Below are 16,325 nucleotides of genomic sequence, written 5' to 3'. Positions count from 1 at the left end.
GTCCCATCCCTAGTGCTAAATGTAGATTATTGTAGATCAAATGAGTAATTAAAAGATTAGTTGAATTATCCAAAAATTAGAACTCTTTGGTCATTACCAAATTCTGGTGTTCGGACTGAAATTTAGGTTGATGTTTACTGATAATATTCCCCTCCACCGAAGCTCTGAATTAGTGCTTGTGTTGATATCCAAAATGGTTTGTAAATGTATTGTGAAACATTTTGACATTTCACAAAAATATTAATAATTGAAAAAGAACATTTTAAAGACAAAAATAATAATAATAAATCAGTTTGTTCGCACACACACAGACACACACACACACACACACATATATATATATATATATATTTTTTTTTATAAAAGTTTAATTTATAAATGTATTTATTCATTTATTGGTGTTTTGCTCATAAATCGCATTAATGGTTTGTAAAAAAAATAAAAAAATAAAAAAACTAATAATAATATAAATAAATCAGTCAAAGACACAAAAACATATTGTTTGACATGGAATACAGTTTGCTGACTACTTTATGGTGTGTTCTTTATATTTATTTATTTTTATTTTTTATTAATTTTTTGCTATTGCTCTAAAGTGTCCGCCATGGAATGGAAAAAAAAACTTTTTTTTAATTGTGAAAAAAAATTATTTTTTAATCTCACAAATATGACCCACACAAGTTACGCAAGCTTACATCCATCTATCTATCTATCTATCTATCTATCTATCTATCTATCTATCTATCTATCTATCTATCTATCTATCTATCTATCCATCTATCTATTTATATAAATATATTATATATATACAGATCTATATACATCTTATTTTTTATCTCACAATTCATACCTTTCTTTACCAGATACAATTCTTTATTCCCAGAATTGCAGGGGGAAAGTATGAACTGCGAGATATAAAACTACAGTATAAAGATTTTATTTTTTTAATTATTTTTTACTGTTTTGACTGTAGCAAAAATTGTTTTCCATAGAAATCTCATGAATAGTGCCATGTTTGACAAGTGATAACTATCAATTAATAATGAATAAATAACAAATGAATAAATAATAACAATTACAAATAATCAAATAATGAAACAAAAATTATAGTGTTTGACTTGTATTATAGTATATGGACTACTTTTTTGGTTTAAATTTTTCCCCCCACACTTGACATTGTGTTCCCTTCATGACAGCATTTTCATTTGTAGGTGAACTGTTTGTTTAAAATGAAGTGAAACTTGAGTAACATATTTAAAAGATTTGTATTGTATTTATTCTTAGCTGATTGTTTTAGTACAATAAACAGACCGAAATCTGAGTTACAGTACATTCTTGTCCTAGCATATCACTCTTAATTAATGATCAGATTCGGTGTCCAAAAGCAACAGCAACAAATCAAAGCGAGTTTAAATTGCCTGTATCAGATCTATTGCTTTTAATACCTCCACAAGGTCCCTTGATTCCATCTCCTGAAGGAGTGAACACCGAGCTGACCAACAATGAGTTCTTGTGTTTAAATCTAATTGAAGTGATTGATGAATTCTCAAACCTCTTTAGCTGAGTTCCTGTGTTTCACTGGGAATAAGTCAGAGTGAGGAAAGTGGACGCTGTGACCCTGCTGTATGAGTGCTGACACCCAGCTACGCACCCGCAATAACTTTCCCCCTCGTGTCATCACTAAAGCTCTGTGGGAAGGGGAATATGTTGTGACATGTCCAGATACGAGCCCTGAAATATATGCTGGCAGTTAGCCACCAACTTCCCTTTCGATCAACAGGCTCAGTTGACCGAGGGGTGGAATCGTAACACGATACTACCATCTAGCGGTGTGCGGAAGGATTGCATCGCTTCTGGTCTCGTCGGGGAGGGAGCTGGTTGTTTACAAGTGACATTTGTTCCTAATTAAATGCTGCACTTGTTGCAGCACTTCTTGTGGAGAGGGGCTTGCATCCACGATGATGCTGGCAGGATTCTGGATTCTCTTGTAAGCTTCTTCCACTCTGAAAACAAAGAGCAATTTGTCATAAATGCTCATTGTCTTTCTCACTATACCCGAGAGAGTTGGAAAACACTTAGAAAGCTTTAAAATACTAAAGGAAATAGAGCCATTTGTGCTTTATATGTGTTCTTGTAATACAAAATTACAAATAAAATAAAAATGTATTGAATATTTTAATATTAAATATTTTTAGTATTATGTTTTAGTATAAATAGTATGCACTACCGTTCAAATGTTTAGGGCTGGTAAAATGTATTAATTCTTGTGAAAAAGTCTCTTAAACTCACCAAGGCTGCATTTATTTGGTGGAAAAAAACTGTGACATTGTGAAATATTATTTTAATTTAAAATAACTGTTTTCTATTTTACTATATTTGAAAATATATATATTTATTCCTGTGATGACAAAGCTTCCGGTCTTCAGTGTCACGTGATCCTTCAGAAATCATTCTGATACACTGATTTGGTGCTCAAGAAACATTTCTTATTATTATTTTACATTTTGAAAACAGCTGCTTAATTAATTTTATTTATTAATAATTTTATTATTTATTTTTTTGAGGAATAAAAATATATATATTTTTAAGCATTTATTTACAATATAAATGTGAAGGTTTTTAATGCATCCTTGCTGAATAAAAGTTATGTATATAAAAAAAACTCGCTGACCCCAAACTTCTGAACAGCAGTCTGTACAATTTAAAAACAAATTCTAGCAAAAATATTGCTATTAATAAAATTTAAGTGCAAAATTGTCATTGTTCCTACACTTTCTGTTCAAACCTGTTATCCTGTAAAATTATATTAATTATTTAATATATTAATTATATTCAATCTGATATCATATTTGAAGGGGTGACATCCTAAATTCTTTGATAACATGATAAAAAGTACCCCCCCCCCACCCTTTATATTCAACCCTAAAACATTCTGAATAGAGTTTCATATTACATTATAATTTTTTTTCCAAAGTAATAGGTTTAAAGCACATTTTTGTCACAAATTATTAACTCGTCATTACCTGAAAATCCCTTAGAAATAGCTATTGAAGTTTACCTTGGAGAATTTAGGGATGCACAACAGCATCTGAAGGGTTATCGTGTGTTGGGATGCACCTTAAAAACACCCTCACATTTAACAAGATGACCTACTTAAGGCGGAAGAGCTGATTGATCTCCAGTTCAGCCTCCTCAACGGTCTTGTCCTGTCCCCTGTCCCTGAGTCTTCTCAGTCTTTCTTCTGGACTGACTGTGAGGAGCAGCACCAGGTTTGGTTGGAGCAGGTCTTCTGGCCACTGGTAGAGCTCTGAGCCTGGCTTTGGGAGGTTTTCAACTCTTCCACCAACTGCTGTGGCAATGGCATACGCTGCTGTGCTGTGCCAGTACCTAACAGAGACGGGGGTGGGGTGGGGTCTATAATCATGCTGGGGAACAAACTAGAATAGTAGTAGAAATGCTACTACTAACATTTTCTACTAACAGTGATGTTTCTGTAGTGTAAACCAATCTGATCAATTCTAGTGAACCAGTCTGGTAAAGATATATTCCACCTGAAATAGATATCCTTATTGTTTTTGTGCCATATAAATACTGCTCTGATTACAAAAAATAAATGAAATCTGATAGTTTTATATACTTAAAGTATTCTCAAATAATGATTGACATTTGACTGAGCCTCAATTTCCACAAATTCAGCTTTAGAACACACAGTATATGTGACCCTGGAGCACAAAACCATTAACAAACCATACATCAAAGCTTATGTATTCTGCTTTCAGATGATGTATAAATCTCAATTTCGAAAAATTGACACTTAAGACTTGTTTTGTGGTCCATGGTCACATATTTGCTACATTCCCATACGTTCCACAGTGCTGTGAGTGTATTTGTGGCACACAAATCTCTACCTGTCCACTATGACAGGGGCCCTCAAGGACTCGTTTCCGATGTGGGCAGCAGTGATGTAGTTCCCCAGAGCGTAAAAGGCCCTGCGGATGAGGGGTGGTTCTGAGTCAAAGCGCTGTCTGAAAGGAGCCAGGCACTGGGGAGGAGATTTCAGCAGAGTAGCATTCAGAGACTCCCGCAGGGCTTCTGTGAGAGTAGTTTTACCTGGGTACATGGAGAAATCAGGGAAACACATGGAGATACAGCAACAGAAGTTTAGAATGAAAACTTTTGGTTTGTTTATGTTTTTTTATCATATTGGAAGCTTTGAATGTGTATGTGACATTACGTTCTGCTTGGTAAAAAAATACATAATATTGTGTTTGAATGCACTTATTAATTAGCTGAAGGAAATGTATTTATCAAAGGCTCATTGTTAACCTGTGGCATCCAGTCCCTCGATCACAATGACAGGAAATCCATCAGCCCTGCTTGTCTCCGACTGTTCATCTACAAGCTTCAGCACTTCCTTTGACTCGGGGATAATGTGACTGCACTGAGATGTAAGAAAGATGTATTGTTTTACATTCAACTGCATTGTGGTTAAGTACTGAATTACATTGATTAATCAGCCATTGTTCATTGTTATCTTAGATTAGGTAGCCTTTAAACTTTCACTCCAGCTTCAAAGTAACAGACTACACCAGAATACTTTTAAAACTGGTGTTTAGATACGTTTAAGTATTTTAAGTTCCTTTAAGTATCTTTTAAGTAGTACTTTTACTTATAAGTATTATCAATATTTTCAAGTAGTATATGTGTGCAACCCCTCAGAAAATTTCAGCAAAAAATTCTGCCATTTCTCTTTTTATAAGATTTCTTTTTGGCATTTTGACCTTTACTATGATAAGACAGATCAGAACTGACAGGAAGTGAAGTGGGAGGTGGGGGGCAGAATTGGGAAAAGTGCAGGATTCAAACTCGGGATGCCTGAAGCACAATGGTGCCACAAGGCTTTCGGCACCGACTTGCAATTACTCTAAAGACATTTGGAAATATTTGGTGATTTCATTAACATAATATTTCTTATCAAAAAGTGGTAAAATGTTGTTTTTCAAAAATGAGTACACTGTCCTGAAAGTTACAATTTTTTTTCTTCTTCACAAAAGAGGACTGTGGTTACAAGAGGAATACTAAAAAAAAAAAAAACATTCACAAGAAATTGAAAAAACAATGGACTTTTGACAAAGTTCCTGAAATAACCAAACCTTCATTTTTTAGCTTTCATTTCACGATGAGAGTTTTGTTTTGTTTTTTAGGAAAGAAGCAGACAAATACAAAACAAGTGATGAAGAGATGGTAAAAGCTTTGAAAAGAGTGACAGTTACACTTCTGGGAACTCTGGTCTCATGAGACCAAGTCAATCATTTCGGATGTAACTGCATTCAGAAAGGTATTGCATTGCTAAGGGAAGAAGTACAGTGAGAAGTGCTTCGGTCCCACAGTGAAGTTTGGAGTTGGTAGATTATTTATTTTTTTTTTTTATGTTTTTGAAAGAAGCCTCTGATTTATTGCATTTAATAGATTAAAATATCACATGATCCTTCAGAAATCATTCTAATATGCTGATTTATTATCAGCGCTGGAAACTGTTGTGCTGCTTAATATTTTTTTTGGAACCTGTGATACATTTTTTTCAGGATTCTCTGATGAATGAAAAGTTAAAAAGAAGACTGTTTATTTAAAATAGAAATCTTTTCTACAATACCGTTCAAATGTTTGGGGTCAGTACATTTTGATTCGTTTTTTTTTTTTGGTCAGAAATTAAAATGTTTATTCAGCAAGGATGTGTTAAATTTATAATAAGTGATAGCAAATATTTATATTATTAGAAAAGATTTATATTTTGAATAAATGCTGTTCTTTTTAACATTTTATTTAACAAATAATCCTGAAAAAAAGTATTGCAGTTTCCCAAAAAATATTTTGCAGCACAATTGTTGTCAACATAGATAATTGTAATAATAAATTAGCATATTATAATGATTTCTTAAGGATCATGTCACACATATCGGAGTAATGGCTGATGGAAATTCAGCTTTGCATCACAGAAATAAGTTATATTTTTAAGGATATTAAAATAGAAACTATTATTTCATATTATAATAACATTTTGCAAGATTACTGTATATTTGATCAAATAAATGCATCCTTGATGAGCATAAGATACTTCTTTAAAAATCATTACAAGTCTTACCGATATATATATATATATATATTGTATATAGGCCTATCTATATACTACTACTAGGCCTACTACTACTATAACCTACTGTACCTCCTGAAGAACTTTATAGGCTTCATCCATAGAGTAGAAGACATCAGAGTTCGTGATGTTCAGTGTGGACGGGTGATGCTCTGCTGCTGCTGCAGGTGTGACGTACTGCCTCACTGACTCCTCCACTTGATTGACAGGTGACCACAGCTCCTGCCAGCAGTACTCACCCTCTCGCTTGTATGAAAACACACATACCGATTTACTCTGCTGCAGCGTCTTTAATATGTCCTCTGAGAGGGCTGTAGTTGATTTGTCTCTTATAAAAAATCCTTTAACGACGCTATTTTTGACGTCCGGTATAAAAGAAGACGCTTCAAAAACATCGCAATCTCGCGACAGAGTGACGGACAGCTTGTGTTTTATCTCGGCGTGCGCTCGCGCTTTCTCAGTTCTGCTGTCACTGTGGACATGTAGCGAGAAGAGCTTCCCATCATCCCCGAAGAGCTGCTGATGAGCATGATGAAGCTCTTGTGGGTTTGAGCTCAGCGTGAAATAAAGTGGCTGAGTGCGTAAGTCAAACTCCACCGCGAATACACGCGAACTCAGCTCTCCACATCGAAACATTGCTCTCTTTAGCATTGTGAACCGTGATAGAAACTTCAGTCACATATATAGGTCTAGATAAATGTCATTCTTGCTGATCTGGAGAACAGCGCTTACAGAGAAACGAAACTTAGATCCGGAAACGAAAGTAAGACAACATAGCCGTCTGCTTACGTAATGCACTAAACAAGCCCAGCTGAGTCTGTCGAGCAGTGCATGGAGAAATAAACTGCGTGTTAATAATTAAATCGGGAAGTAGCCTACTTTATCGCGGTTTCGTTTCAACAGTCAGATTACATAGCCTAAGAAATTAATAATCTATAAAGGTTCGGCGTAAATTGACATTTTCTGTAAACATATAGGCTAGGCGAAGCAGACCAGCAAGATTGGTTGGTTTCTAGCAAGTTTTTCAATGCATTTTCCATTCCATTAATATTTGCTTAATGCTTATTAAAATGAATAACTGTGCTGTAGGACTTTGTCAAAATTGTTGACAAAATTTTGTTGACAAACGATTTAATGAATAGCCTATGGCGATTTGACTAAAAACAGCTGTAGCCTAATTGCCTATTGCTTTTGTTGTTGTTAATGTAGAACTGTTTGGACAAGACCAAAATATCAATTATTAATAGCCTAGGCCTATCATTATTAATGATATAAGAATGACATGAAACATATGTGCCCCGTGTTTTAAAGAGAAAAGCATAACGATCCAGGTGACTATAAAGAAGGTGAAACACCACGCCTAGCTGACTCAGCTGATATTCAATCTTTCGTTTTCCAGTCCCCCCCAAGCAAGAAAAGAAACTGATCAGAAAAACAATTTGAGACTGCCCCGTATAAATAGGGAAGTATGAGCTCTCTGAGCCTCATTCTAGACACCTTCACCCTGCGTACATCAAACCAAGTTGGTTTTGCAGCAATGTTTATGCAATTTTGTTTGAAGAACATCCACAGATTCTTAGCAGCCCTGTTGGGATGGATTTATATGCTTGTGTCTGGCACCCAGGTGCAAAAACCCGCTGTCGGAAACATCAGTCGCCCGAAGACCACCAAAGAGCAGAAAGAGGGCTCCAGCACTCAGCTGACTACTCCAAGCAGTGTAAACTACCACTTTACCCGGCAGTGCAATTACAAATGCGGATTTTGCTTCCACACTGCAAAGACCTCTTTCGTCTTGCCCACTGAAGAGGCAAAGCGAGGCTTGCGACTTCTGAAAGAAGCAGGTCATAACATTTACTAATGAGACAGTGTACGATAAGTTGTAAAAATATATTAAACTAAAAATAAAATTTCTTATGTTTAACCTAACGCTCTAAGATTTACACCACAATTAAAAGTTTGTTTGGTTATTTATTAATGACTGCGTCGATGCATGCTACTTAATTTCAAATAATAAACGACAGGTCGAGAGTAAACGATAATGTTACCAAAAGATTAGGCTAAATTACAAAAGTCAACGTTTTTTTTCTTCAAGCTGGCTGTCATTTTTATCCTCCCTTTTTGTTAATATTATCGATTGTATGTTTTAGGAATGGAAAAAGTCAACTTTTCTGGAGGAGAGCCCTTCCTTCACGAGAGAGGTCATTTTCTGGGAGAGCTGGTGCGATACTGCAAACAGGAGCTGCAGCTGCCGAGCGTCAGCATCGTAAGCAACGGCAGTCTGATCACAGAAACGTGGTTCCGGAAATACGGTGAGAGTCGTTCATGACCAGCAGAGGGCAGCAAAGATTGCTTTTAAACTCTTTGGCCTTAACCATACTTATATTTCACGTTAGTTCATAATACTAGGAAAAACCTAGGCTAAAGCAATGTTTATGTATTCCTGCTCTGCGTTTAACCCATCCAAAGTGCACACACACAATGTGAACACACACCCGGAGCAGTGGGCAGCCATTTATGCTGCGGCGCCCGGGGAGCAGTTGGGGGTTCGATGCCTTGCTCAAGGGCACCTCAGTCGTAGTATTGCCGGCCCAAGACTCAAACCCACAACCTTAGGGTTAGGAGTCAAAGTCTCTAACGGTCTAACCACTAGGCCACGACTTCCCCTATTAATGGTACAAAGGTACAAAGAATACATATAATTTCTGTTCATTGAAGAATCTTGAATATGTCCCCAAAAATATTAAGCAGCACATATCAACTATTTTCAACATTAATAATAAGCAATGTTTCTTGAGCACCAAATCAGCATATTACATATTACTTATCATGTGACTGGAGTAATGACAACTGAAAATACAGCTTTGTTATCCCAAATAAATTACATTATATTATATATTAATGTTTTTTTTATCAAATATATAAATGTAACCTTGCTGAGCATGAAAAAAAATTAGAAAAAAAAACTCAGACATCAAACTTTTAAACTATTTAAACAAAATACATTACAGAAAAATACATTGTTATATCAAAGGTATTTGCAGACAAATGTATAAATTTAACTCGTATCTGTATTTAATAGGTGACTACTTGGACATCCTGGCAGTATCTTGTGACAGTTTTAATGAGGACACCAATAAAGTCATAGGTCGAGGTCAGGGCAGAAAGAGTCATCTGGACAAACTGCATCAAGTTCATAACTGGTGCCGGGACTATAAGGTGGCTTTCAAAATCAACTCAGTTATCAACACCTTCAATGTGGATGAAGATATGGCGGAGCAGATCACTGCTCTGAACCCAGTGCGCTGGAAGGTACAATTACTTCACTACTGCAGACTCTATCATTTTAACCATGCAGCTGACCACATTGTTAAGGCTGTATTCCAATGTACACACAGGTCTTCCAGTGTCTGATAATTGAAGGTGAAAACGCTGGGCAGAACAGTCTCCGTGAGGCAGAGAAATTCGTCATTAGCGATCAGCAATTCCAAGACTTCCTGGACCGCCATCAGAGTGTTAAATGTCTGGTTCCAGAGTCTAATCAAAAGGTAATTTTGAGGCACAGGGCGCATACTTTCGCTCAATTCAGATCAGCGTTTTAAATTTGGAAGATAAAGTGGCTTCAATTTATGGGTAATACAGCAATAAACTTTCAGTTTCAATTCATTACCAAAGCTTATAAGTGTGCACAGTGAGATTTGAATTTAAATAAAAATAGCATAGGTGCCAGGGACTTGAATATAAAGCCCATTGTTAACTTGATATGAATTGTTTGCTTACTCATCTACTTTTCTTTTACAGATGAGAGACTCTTACCTGATTCTTGATGAATATGTTAGTGGTTTCATATTTTCTTCTCAGCATTCATTAAGTTTTCTTCTCATTACCATATAAAGTTTTTTTTTTTTTTTGTTTAATTGTTGTCATTAGTGTCTAAAGATTTTTTTTCTTTATTAGATTACACTATTATTACAGTGTAAATGCTTCTTTTCAATTACATTATGTCATCCTATCAGTAGTGAAGGGATTATGGATGGGAATATAATAAGGCCTGCAGTAATTTGCCTCATTCCAGGCTTCAAATAACCTTTCCCTCCCTTGATAATCTCGGATCTCTATTAATAAGCATGCTGTCTATGCTACATCATCAGAAAGAGCAATCATCATAATTAGATTTTTCTAATCCTCCATATCTGATGCCGCAGATGCGTTTCTTGGATTGCCGAGAGGGGAGGAAGGATCCGTCAAAGTCCATTCTGGATGTTGGTGTGGAAGAGGCCATCAAGTTTAGTGGTTTTGATGAGAAGATGTTCCTCATAAGAGGGGGGAAATATATGTGGAGCAAAGCAGATATGAAACTGGAGTGGTGAACTGTTTTAATATTGCTCTTTTTAGTCTGTGTTTACATTGAGACTTATTTAATTTATATGGTAATAAACAATTGTACAGAATAGTTACAGAAGTTACAAAACGGCTCCAAAAGCTGGTTGGAATCATTGATGCATAAATGTATGTGTTTTCACTATTTTTAAGAGATTCTACTTCACTGAAATACTTATTCTATATATGTGTACTTATAGATAGATAGATAGATAGATAGATAGATAGATAGATAGATAGATAAGATAGATAGATAAGATTTTGTATATGTAATTTGTATAATGTTATGCTTGCTTTTCATCTGAAATATTTGCATAACCAGAAGTATGTTGTTAAACTTGACTGTGGTATGATTGTATTTATCTTGACATTCTTAGTAGTAATTGTTTTATGTGATGTTTGAAGACAATTATTGATAAATTATGATCTTGCAGAGCTTGATTAACTGCACTTTAAAAGCATGAAAGCACTTTTAATTAGAATTAAGACTTCAGTACAGTAATTGCCATAGTGTAGAATTGACCAATCATTTGTTGCTCCTCAGATTGCAATATTGGAGAACTTACAAAAGACTAATTTCTCCGGTGACCCCATTATAAATGAGGGACTTGCAGTATACTGAATGTCATTGTGGTACACTGAAAATCTATAGGGGGAAAAATATTTCTCAAGTATCTTTTCATTTTAAAGTGAAATGTAACTTCATATTATATTGTATTGCTTTATTTTTTTAAATAAATATTTTTCACAAAATCTTATTACATCTGCTTTCATAAATGTTCCAACTGCCCAAAGTGTCATATTTTAGGATGAAATAGGCATACACAATGCTATCTTTTAAAAAGATGTTATTGATTTTATTAACTTAAATTTCTTTAAAGTCTTAAAGTTTTCATTGCTCATTAATATTTAATCCTTGGTATTGAGTATTTTATGTCCCCACCATATAGGTTACATAAAAAATATACAATATAAAAAAATGCATTTAGAAAAATCGTAAAAAATAAATAAAAAAAAACTAATAATTAAAAAAAAGAAAAAAAGATGGAAATCATAATAGTAAGACTTTTTTTTTTTGTTCTACTTGCCAAAACTGGCAGTAAGAAATATTCTAAATTATGTTTTCTTGAAAATAGTTGTTAAAGGAATAGTTCACCCACAAATGAACATTTTGCACATTTACTCAGCCTCATGTCATTCCAAACGTAAGTTTCTTTCTTATGCTGAACACAGAAGAAGATATTTTGAAGAATTTTAAAGAACCAAACAGTTTTTGGCCCCCATTGACTTCCATAGTAGGGAAAGAAATACTATTTGGTCAGTGAGGGCCATCAACTTTTTGGTTACCAGCATTTATCAAAATATATTCCATTATGTTCATCATAAGAAAGAGACCTGTACAGATTTGGGACGAGGGAGTACATGAGGGAGTAGGCTATTTTTTTTTTTTTTTGGGTGTACTATCTTTTTAAGGTTGCCTATATATTCCACTTTTCATTCTGCTTGTCTTTTGTAATGACGAACTAACAAAATGGAATCTATCAAAAACATGTCCTTGATGAATAGTGGCAATATGATTTTCTTTTTTCACTTTAAAATAGTCCATCCATTCAGATAAAGCTAAATCTGTATAAAATCAACAATATTTTAAACAGAATTGACTTCTGTTTGACACCATCACGGAAGGTAATATTACCTCAACACCTCCCAGAAACGGTTATATATCATGGGGCGTAGATTACGCGGGGGAAGCGGCCGTGAACGGTAGCGCTAAACTCTCATGCAGTGTGTTTGTTTCATTCATACTCGAAGCCGGAAGGCGCTCTCGCGCAGAAAGACATACCAGGAAACTCCTAATATGGACAACAGCGTCCAACTATCGCTGTAAGAAAACTCCAGCAGGTGATAAATAAAGTATATGAACAATACAGTGCTAATTGACATAGCATTTATTACAGTATAGAAACTATTCTGCCTTATTATGTGATAAAAAGTGTTTTTAGTATATAAGCAAAACATTATTATTTGTTATTGTCCAGCAGTTATAGATTTCTAAGCCAATTAAAAGCTAGAAATTAGAGAAAAATTAAAGTTGCCTATAGTATCCACTACCAGTCAAAAGTTTTTGAACAGTAAGCTTGTTAATGTTTTCTAAAGAAGTATCTTCTGTTCACCAAGACTGCATTTATTTGATCAGGTTTCTTTGATGAATAGACAGTTCAGAAAAGCAGCATTTATTTGAAATATAAATCTCTTGTAAAAGAGATTCATCACCTTTGATCAATTTAAATAATCCTTGCTAAATAAAAGTATTAATTTCTATAATTTATTTAACAATATATATATATATATATATATATATATATATATATATATATATATATATATATATATATATATATATATAAAAGAATGTGGAAAACAATTTACTCATCTGTTTAAAATATTGATAATCAGCAGATAAGCATATTAAGAATGATTTCTGATTAATGTGACACTGAAGACTGGAGGAATGACGCTGAAAATTAACCTTTGATTACAGGAATACATTACATTTAAAATATATTCAAATAGAAAACAGTTATTTTAAATAGTATAAATATTTCACAATATTACTGCTTTTGCTGTACTTTGGATCAAATAAATGCAGGCTTGGTGAGCAGAAGAGACTTCTTTCAAAATAATTTAAAAATCTTACTGTTAAAAAACTGTTGAATAGGCTATATAGATTACAGAAATGTTATATTGTAATGTTATATGTAATAAATATATATCTGTGTGTGTGTGTGTGTGTGTGTGTGTGTGTGTGTGTGTGTGTAATTTTTGTCCCCCTCACTTCTGAAAAGATGGCTACGCCCCTGATTTGGAGCCGCCGTCCCAAAGTCTTTCAAAAGCAGCATAATAATGTGTGTTGCACCCAACAGAGAGCGCTAGTGCTGCACCTTCGCTTCAGAGACACACACACTCATAAAGACACACAGTACACAGACTCCACTGTCTGTACAACACAGCACGAGGAAAAACACTCAATCCGACTAATGGCGTCTTCACAACGCGTTCGACGGACCAGCTGATTCTTATCCTGCCTGCAAAACTACATGAAGACAGAAGGTAAAACACACGTGCAATTACAGATGGCTATGATGAATGTGTCGGGGTTAAACTGAAAGTATCCGCCGTAAACGACACTATATTGACTTTGAGTAATGCAGTAGGATTTGTGCAGCGTTCATCGTTTTAAATCTGAATTTCCATGTCAGCAGGTCAATATTTGTCATAAAATCTCGGTTTTATTTTATCTGGCAATACTTTATGATCTAAATATAGCTATAACAGGGAAACTCCACTTTTTTCCTGGATATGCAGCTCGCGTATATATTCGTTTACCCGATTGATGTCTAAGATGGCAGTTTATTATTATATGTCCATAGGCTACTGTCACATTCAGATGGGCTGGCTCTATAGTGTGCTGCTACCTACAGTAGACTGCGTTTTGGGGCATCGTGTCTATCTCACGAGTCTGTAATGCTCAAAAAAAGCTGTCTTTGTAAGCAGCACACTCTATTTTGTGATCTTGGGGTCATGGGACCCTTGGCCCGTGCAGTCAGACAATGCTAATATTCATATGAAATGTCCTATTCTGCTTTTTGAAGGCTGGATGTGCTTCATGCTTCAGTTCAGCTGCTGGTGTTCTGTAGGGGTCTAGAGGACTGGTTTGGTTTGCATAGTTCGACAGTAGCTTGTTAAGTTTTGACTTAAACCCTGGATGAACGCTCCATGGAAAGACAGTATAGCTTTGAGTTATAGGGATTTTCCATGCTTTTTTTGAGATTGTGTAGTATTTGCAAACCCCTCACAAGGTCGTCAAAACTGCATGTGTGAGCCAAGGTGTGTCATTTCAGGGTACAGGTTTTGTGTAAGGGTGCAGTTGTATGGAATGTATTGCAAGAAGGTGAGAGACAGCCAATAATATATGGTTTAAATAACAAACCGATAAATCATATGCAAAAAAGGATAATAGCATAATTCCTTCATACCATGAGTCTAATTTTCTATATCTTTTTCTGCCAAGCCACATGACGACTGATCTGTCCTGTAACTAATATGTGAGTGTTATTTCAGTTTGAATCCATCCTAGTTTAATTATTAAAAAGTGTTTAGTTTAATGGATACGACTAATGGATTAATTATGACTGTGGTTTCAGTCCTATAGAAATGATAAGTTTGCATTTCTACAACCTGGGAGAGGATCTGCAAGCTGTGGGTTCCCTTGAGAATTTCCTGTGGATTTTTATAGCAGTTTTAGTCAGATAAGGCCTACGGTTAACATTTACATTTTGTCCTACAACATAAATTACATACAGTCTATCATGAATTTTAAAACTGCTGTGTTTTCTGTTATTTTCATGTGGAGTTATAAATATTCCAAGCACATGAGGTAAAAGCATATTTACCGACGGTAAAAGCATATTTAAAAATGGGGAAACTTGGAATTCTAGATGAGTTGCCGAGCTGTTATGTTGTAAGAGTAATCTTTTTCCTGTGGTCAAGGTAGATTGCGCTGTTTGGAAAAAGGTGTTTATTGTAATCATTATACTCCGTGTCCATGAAAAACTGTTCGCGGTCATCGGTCAGCTAGTGACTGCAAAGGTTTGACACACCACATGTTGTTAACTGCCACTGTTTATCATACTGCAGTCCCTCTGGTATTTACTCAACACCCAGCATTTAGGCCATCCTTAAAAATATTTTGGTTTGCAGTAACAGTATTTCTTTTTTTTTTTTTTTTAAAGGGTCGGTAGGTCGGTCTATTTTTTTTTCAAGTTTCAATGTAAAAAAAAAAGGGAACATTTTGGTGATTGGGATGACGTAGGTATGAATTTAAACAAATTAGCATATCGTGACGTCACTGACTGGGTCTTCAACCTGTGCCTTTGGGCGCATAATTGCAAACCTCATTTTGATGCAGGCTATATAGACCACAAACTAATTAAAACCTTTGTCAAAAAATGTTTATTACATGAATTTCAGGTGAGAAGAAAAAAAATTAGGTACTGTTATACTGTTTTACTTGCATCCACCACTAGGTATCAATGCAACCTACAAATGAGAGACCTTTTACTTTGCTTTCTTGGGTTGTCACTTTTGTGAAAAAAATCCTGTTTGATCTGAGTGACAAGTGTTCATTGAATTGATTGTAAAATTATGTTGCACAATGACAAACAGGAGTGCAACATTTTCGAAAAACAATAAGCAGAGTGGACTGCCATAATACAAAACATTTACTGCAGGCTTCAACATGGCTGTGTTTACGATTAGAAATGTAAACAACAACAAAAAATTGAATTTCGAATATTCGTTGAATTCAAAATAAAAATCCACATTCGAATGCAAAAACATTGCATTCGAATTTTAGGTGTGCATTAAGGAAGCTGCCTTATGAGCCCCGGTACTTCACAGTCCGTGTTCCAGTCCATCTCGCCGCGCACAGCTGTGTCTACACAACTTTCAAAGGTGGACAATCTCGACACGCAGTAGCTGCTGTCTCATCTTTCACCTCGTGTACTCGCACCGTCCGAAGTATACTTGATCTTTATCAGTGGCTGCACGAGATGCAATGCCGATGTATGTGCCATTGCATTATAAGGTTATGTTAGCCTATCCAGTTGAAGCCACTTAAAAAAAAAAAAAGAAAAGAAAAGAGAACATCAATGTGGAGAAGATCTTGTTTACATCAAAACTGAAACCAAGCCGTTCACACAGAACGCATATTTCGTGCATTTTCTAGGGAGACACC

At 35.1% G+C, this 16,325-nt stretch overlaps 3 protein-coding genes across 3 annotated transcripts in view; 2 read left to right on the top strand and 1 right to left on the bottom strand.

The window, feature by feature from the left end:
* Positions 1-1,314: 1,314 nt before the first annotated feature.
* cmpk2 (cytidine monophosphate (UMP-CMP) kinase 2, mitochondrial) lies at positions 1,315-6,985 on the bottom strand. The gene is made up of 5 exons (XM_059520658.1): positions 6,224-6,985; positions 4,327-4,441; positions 3,909-4,110; positions 3,154-3,387; positions 1,315-2,003 (listed from the first exon to the last, which is right to left on the bottom strand). The coding sequence occupies exons 1-5, from the start codon at positions 6,800-6,802 to the stop codon at positions 1,883-1,885; spliced, it is 1,251 nt and encodes a 416-aa protein (XP_059376641.1). The 5' UTR covers positions 6,803-6,985; the 3' UTR covers positions 1,315-1,882.
* A 487-nt stretch (positions 6,986-7,472) lies between these two features.
* LOC132113265 (S-adenosylmethionine-dependent nucleotide dehydratase RSAD2-like) lies at positions 7,473-10,612 on the top strand. The gene is made up of 6 exons (XM_059521079.1): positions 7,473-7,992; positions 8,299-8,460; positions 9,231-9,460; positions 9,547-9,696; positions 9,950-9,982; positions 10,354-10,612. The coding sequence occupies exons 1-6, from the start codon at positions 7,620-7,622 to the stop codon at positions 10,516-10,518; spliced, it is 1,113 nt and encodes a 370-aa protein (XP_059377062.1). The 5' UTR covers positions 7,473-7,619; the 3' UTR covers positions 10,519-10,612.
* A 2,850-nt stretch (positions 10,613-13,462) lies between these two features.
* LOC132112912 (probable E3 ubiquitin-protein ligase RNF144A-A) overlaps positions 13,463-16,325 on the top strand; it is a 60,618-nt gene continuing 57,755 nt past the window's right edge. The window contains exon 1 of the mRNA XM_059520655.1: positions 13,463-13,639. The gene's annotated coding sequence lies outside the window, so the exon portion shown is untranslated. The remainder of the gene's footprint in view (positions 13,640-16,325) is intronic.

This window comes from Carassius carassius, chromosome 32, assembly GCF_963082965.1.
Source record: "Carassius carassius chromosome 32, fCarCar2.1, whole genome shotgun sequence".
In the NCBI taxonomy this organism is placed as follows: Eukaryota; Metazoa; Chordata; class Actinopteri; order Cypriniformes; family Cyprinidae; genus Carassius; species Carassius carassius.
This window is presented reverse-complemented; position numbering and strand designations above follow the sequence as displayed.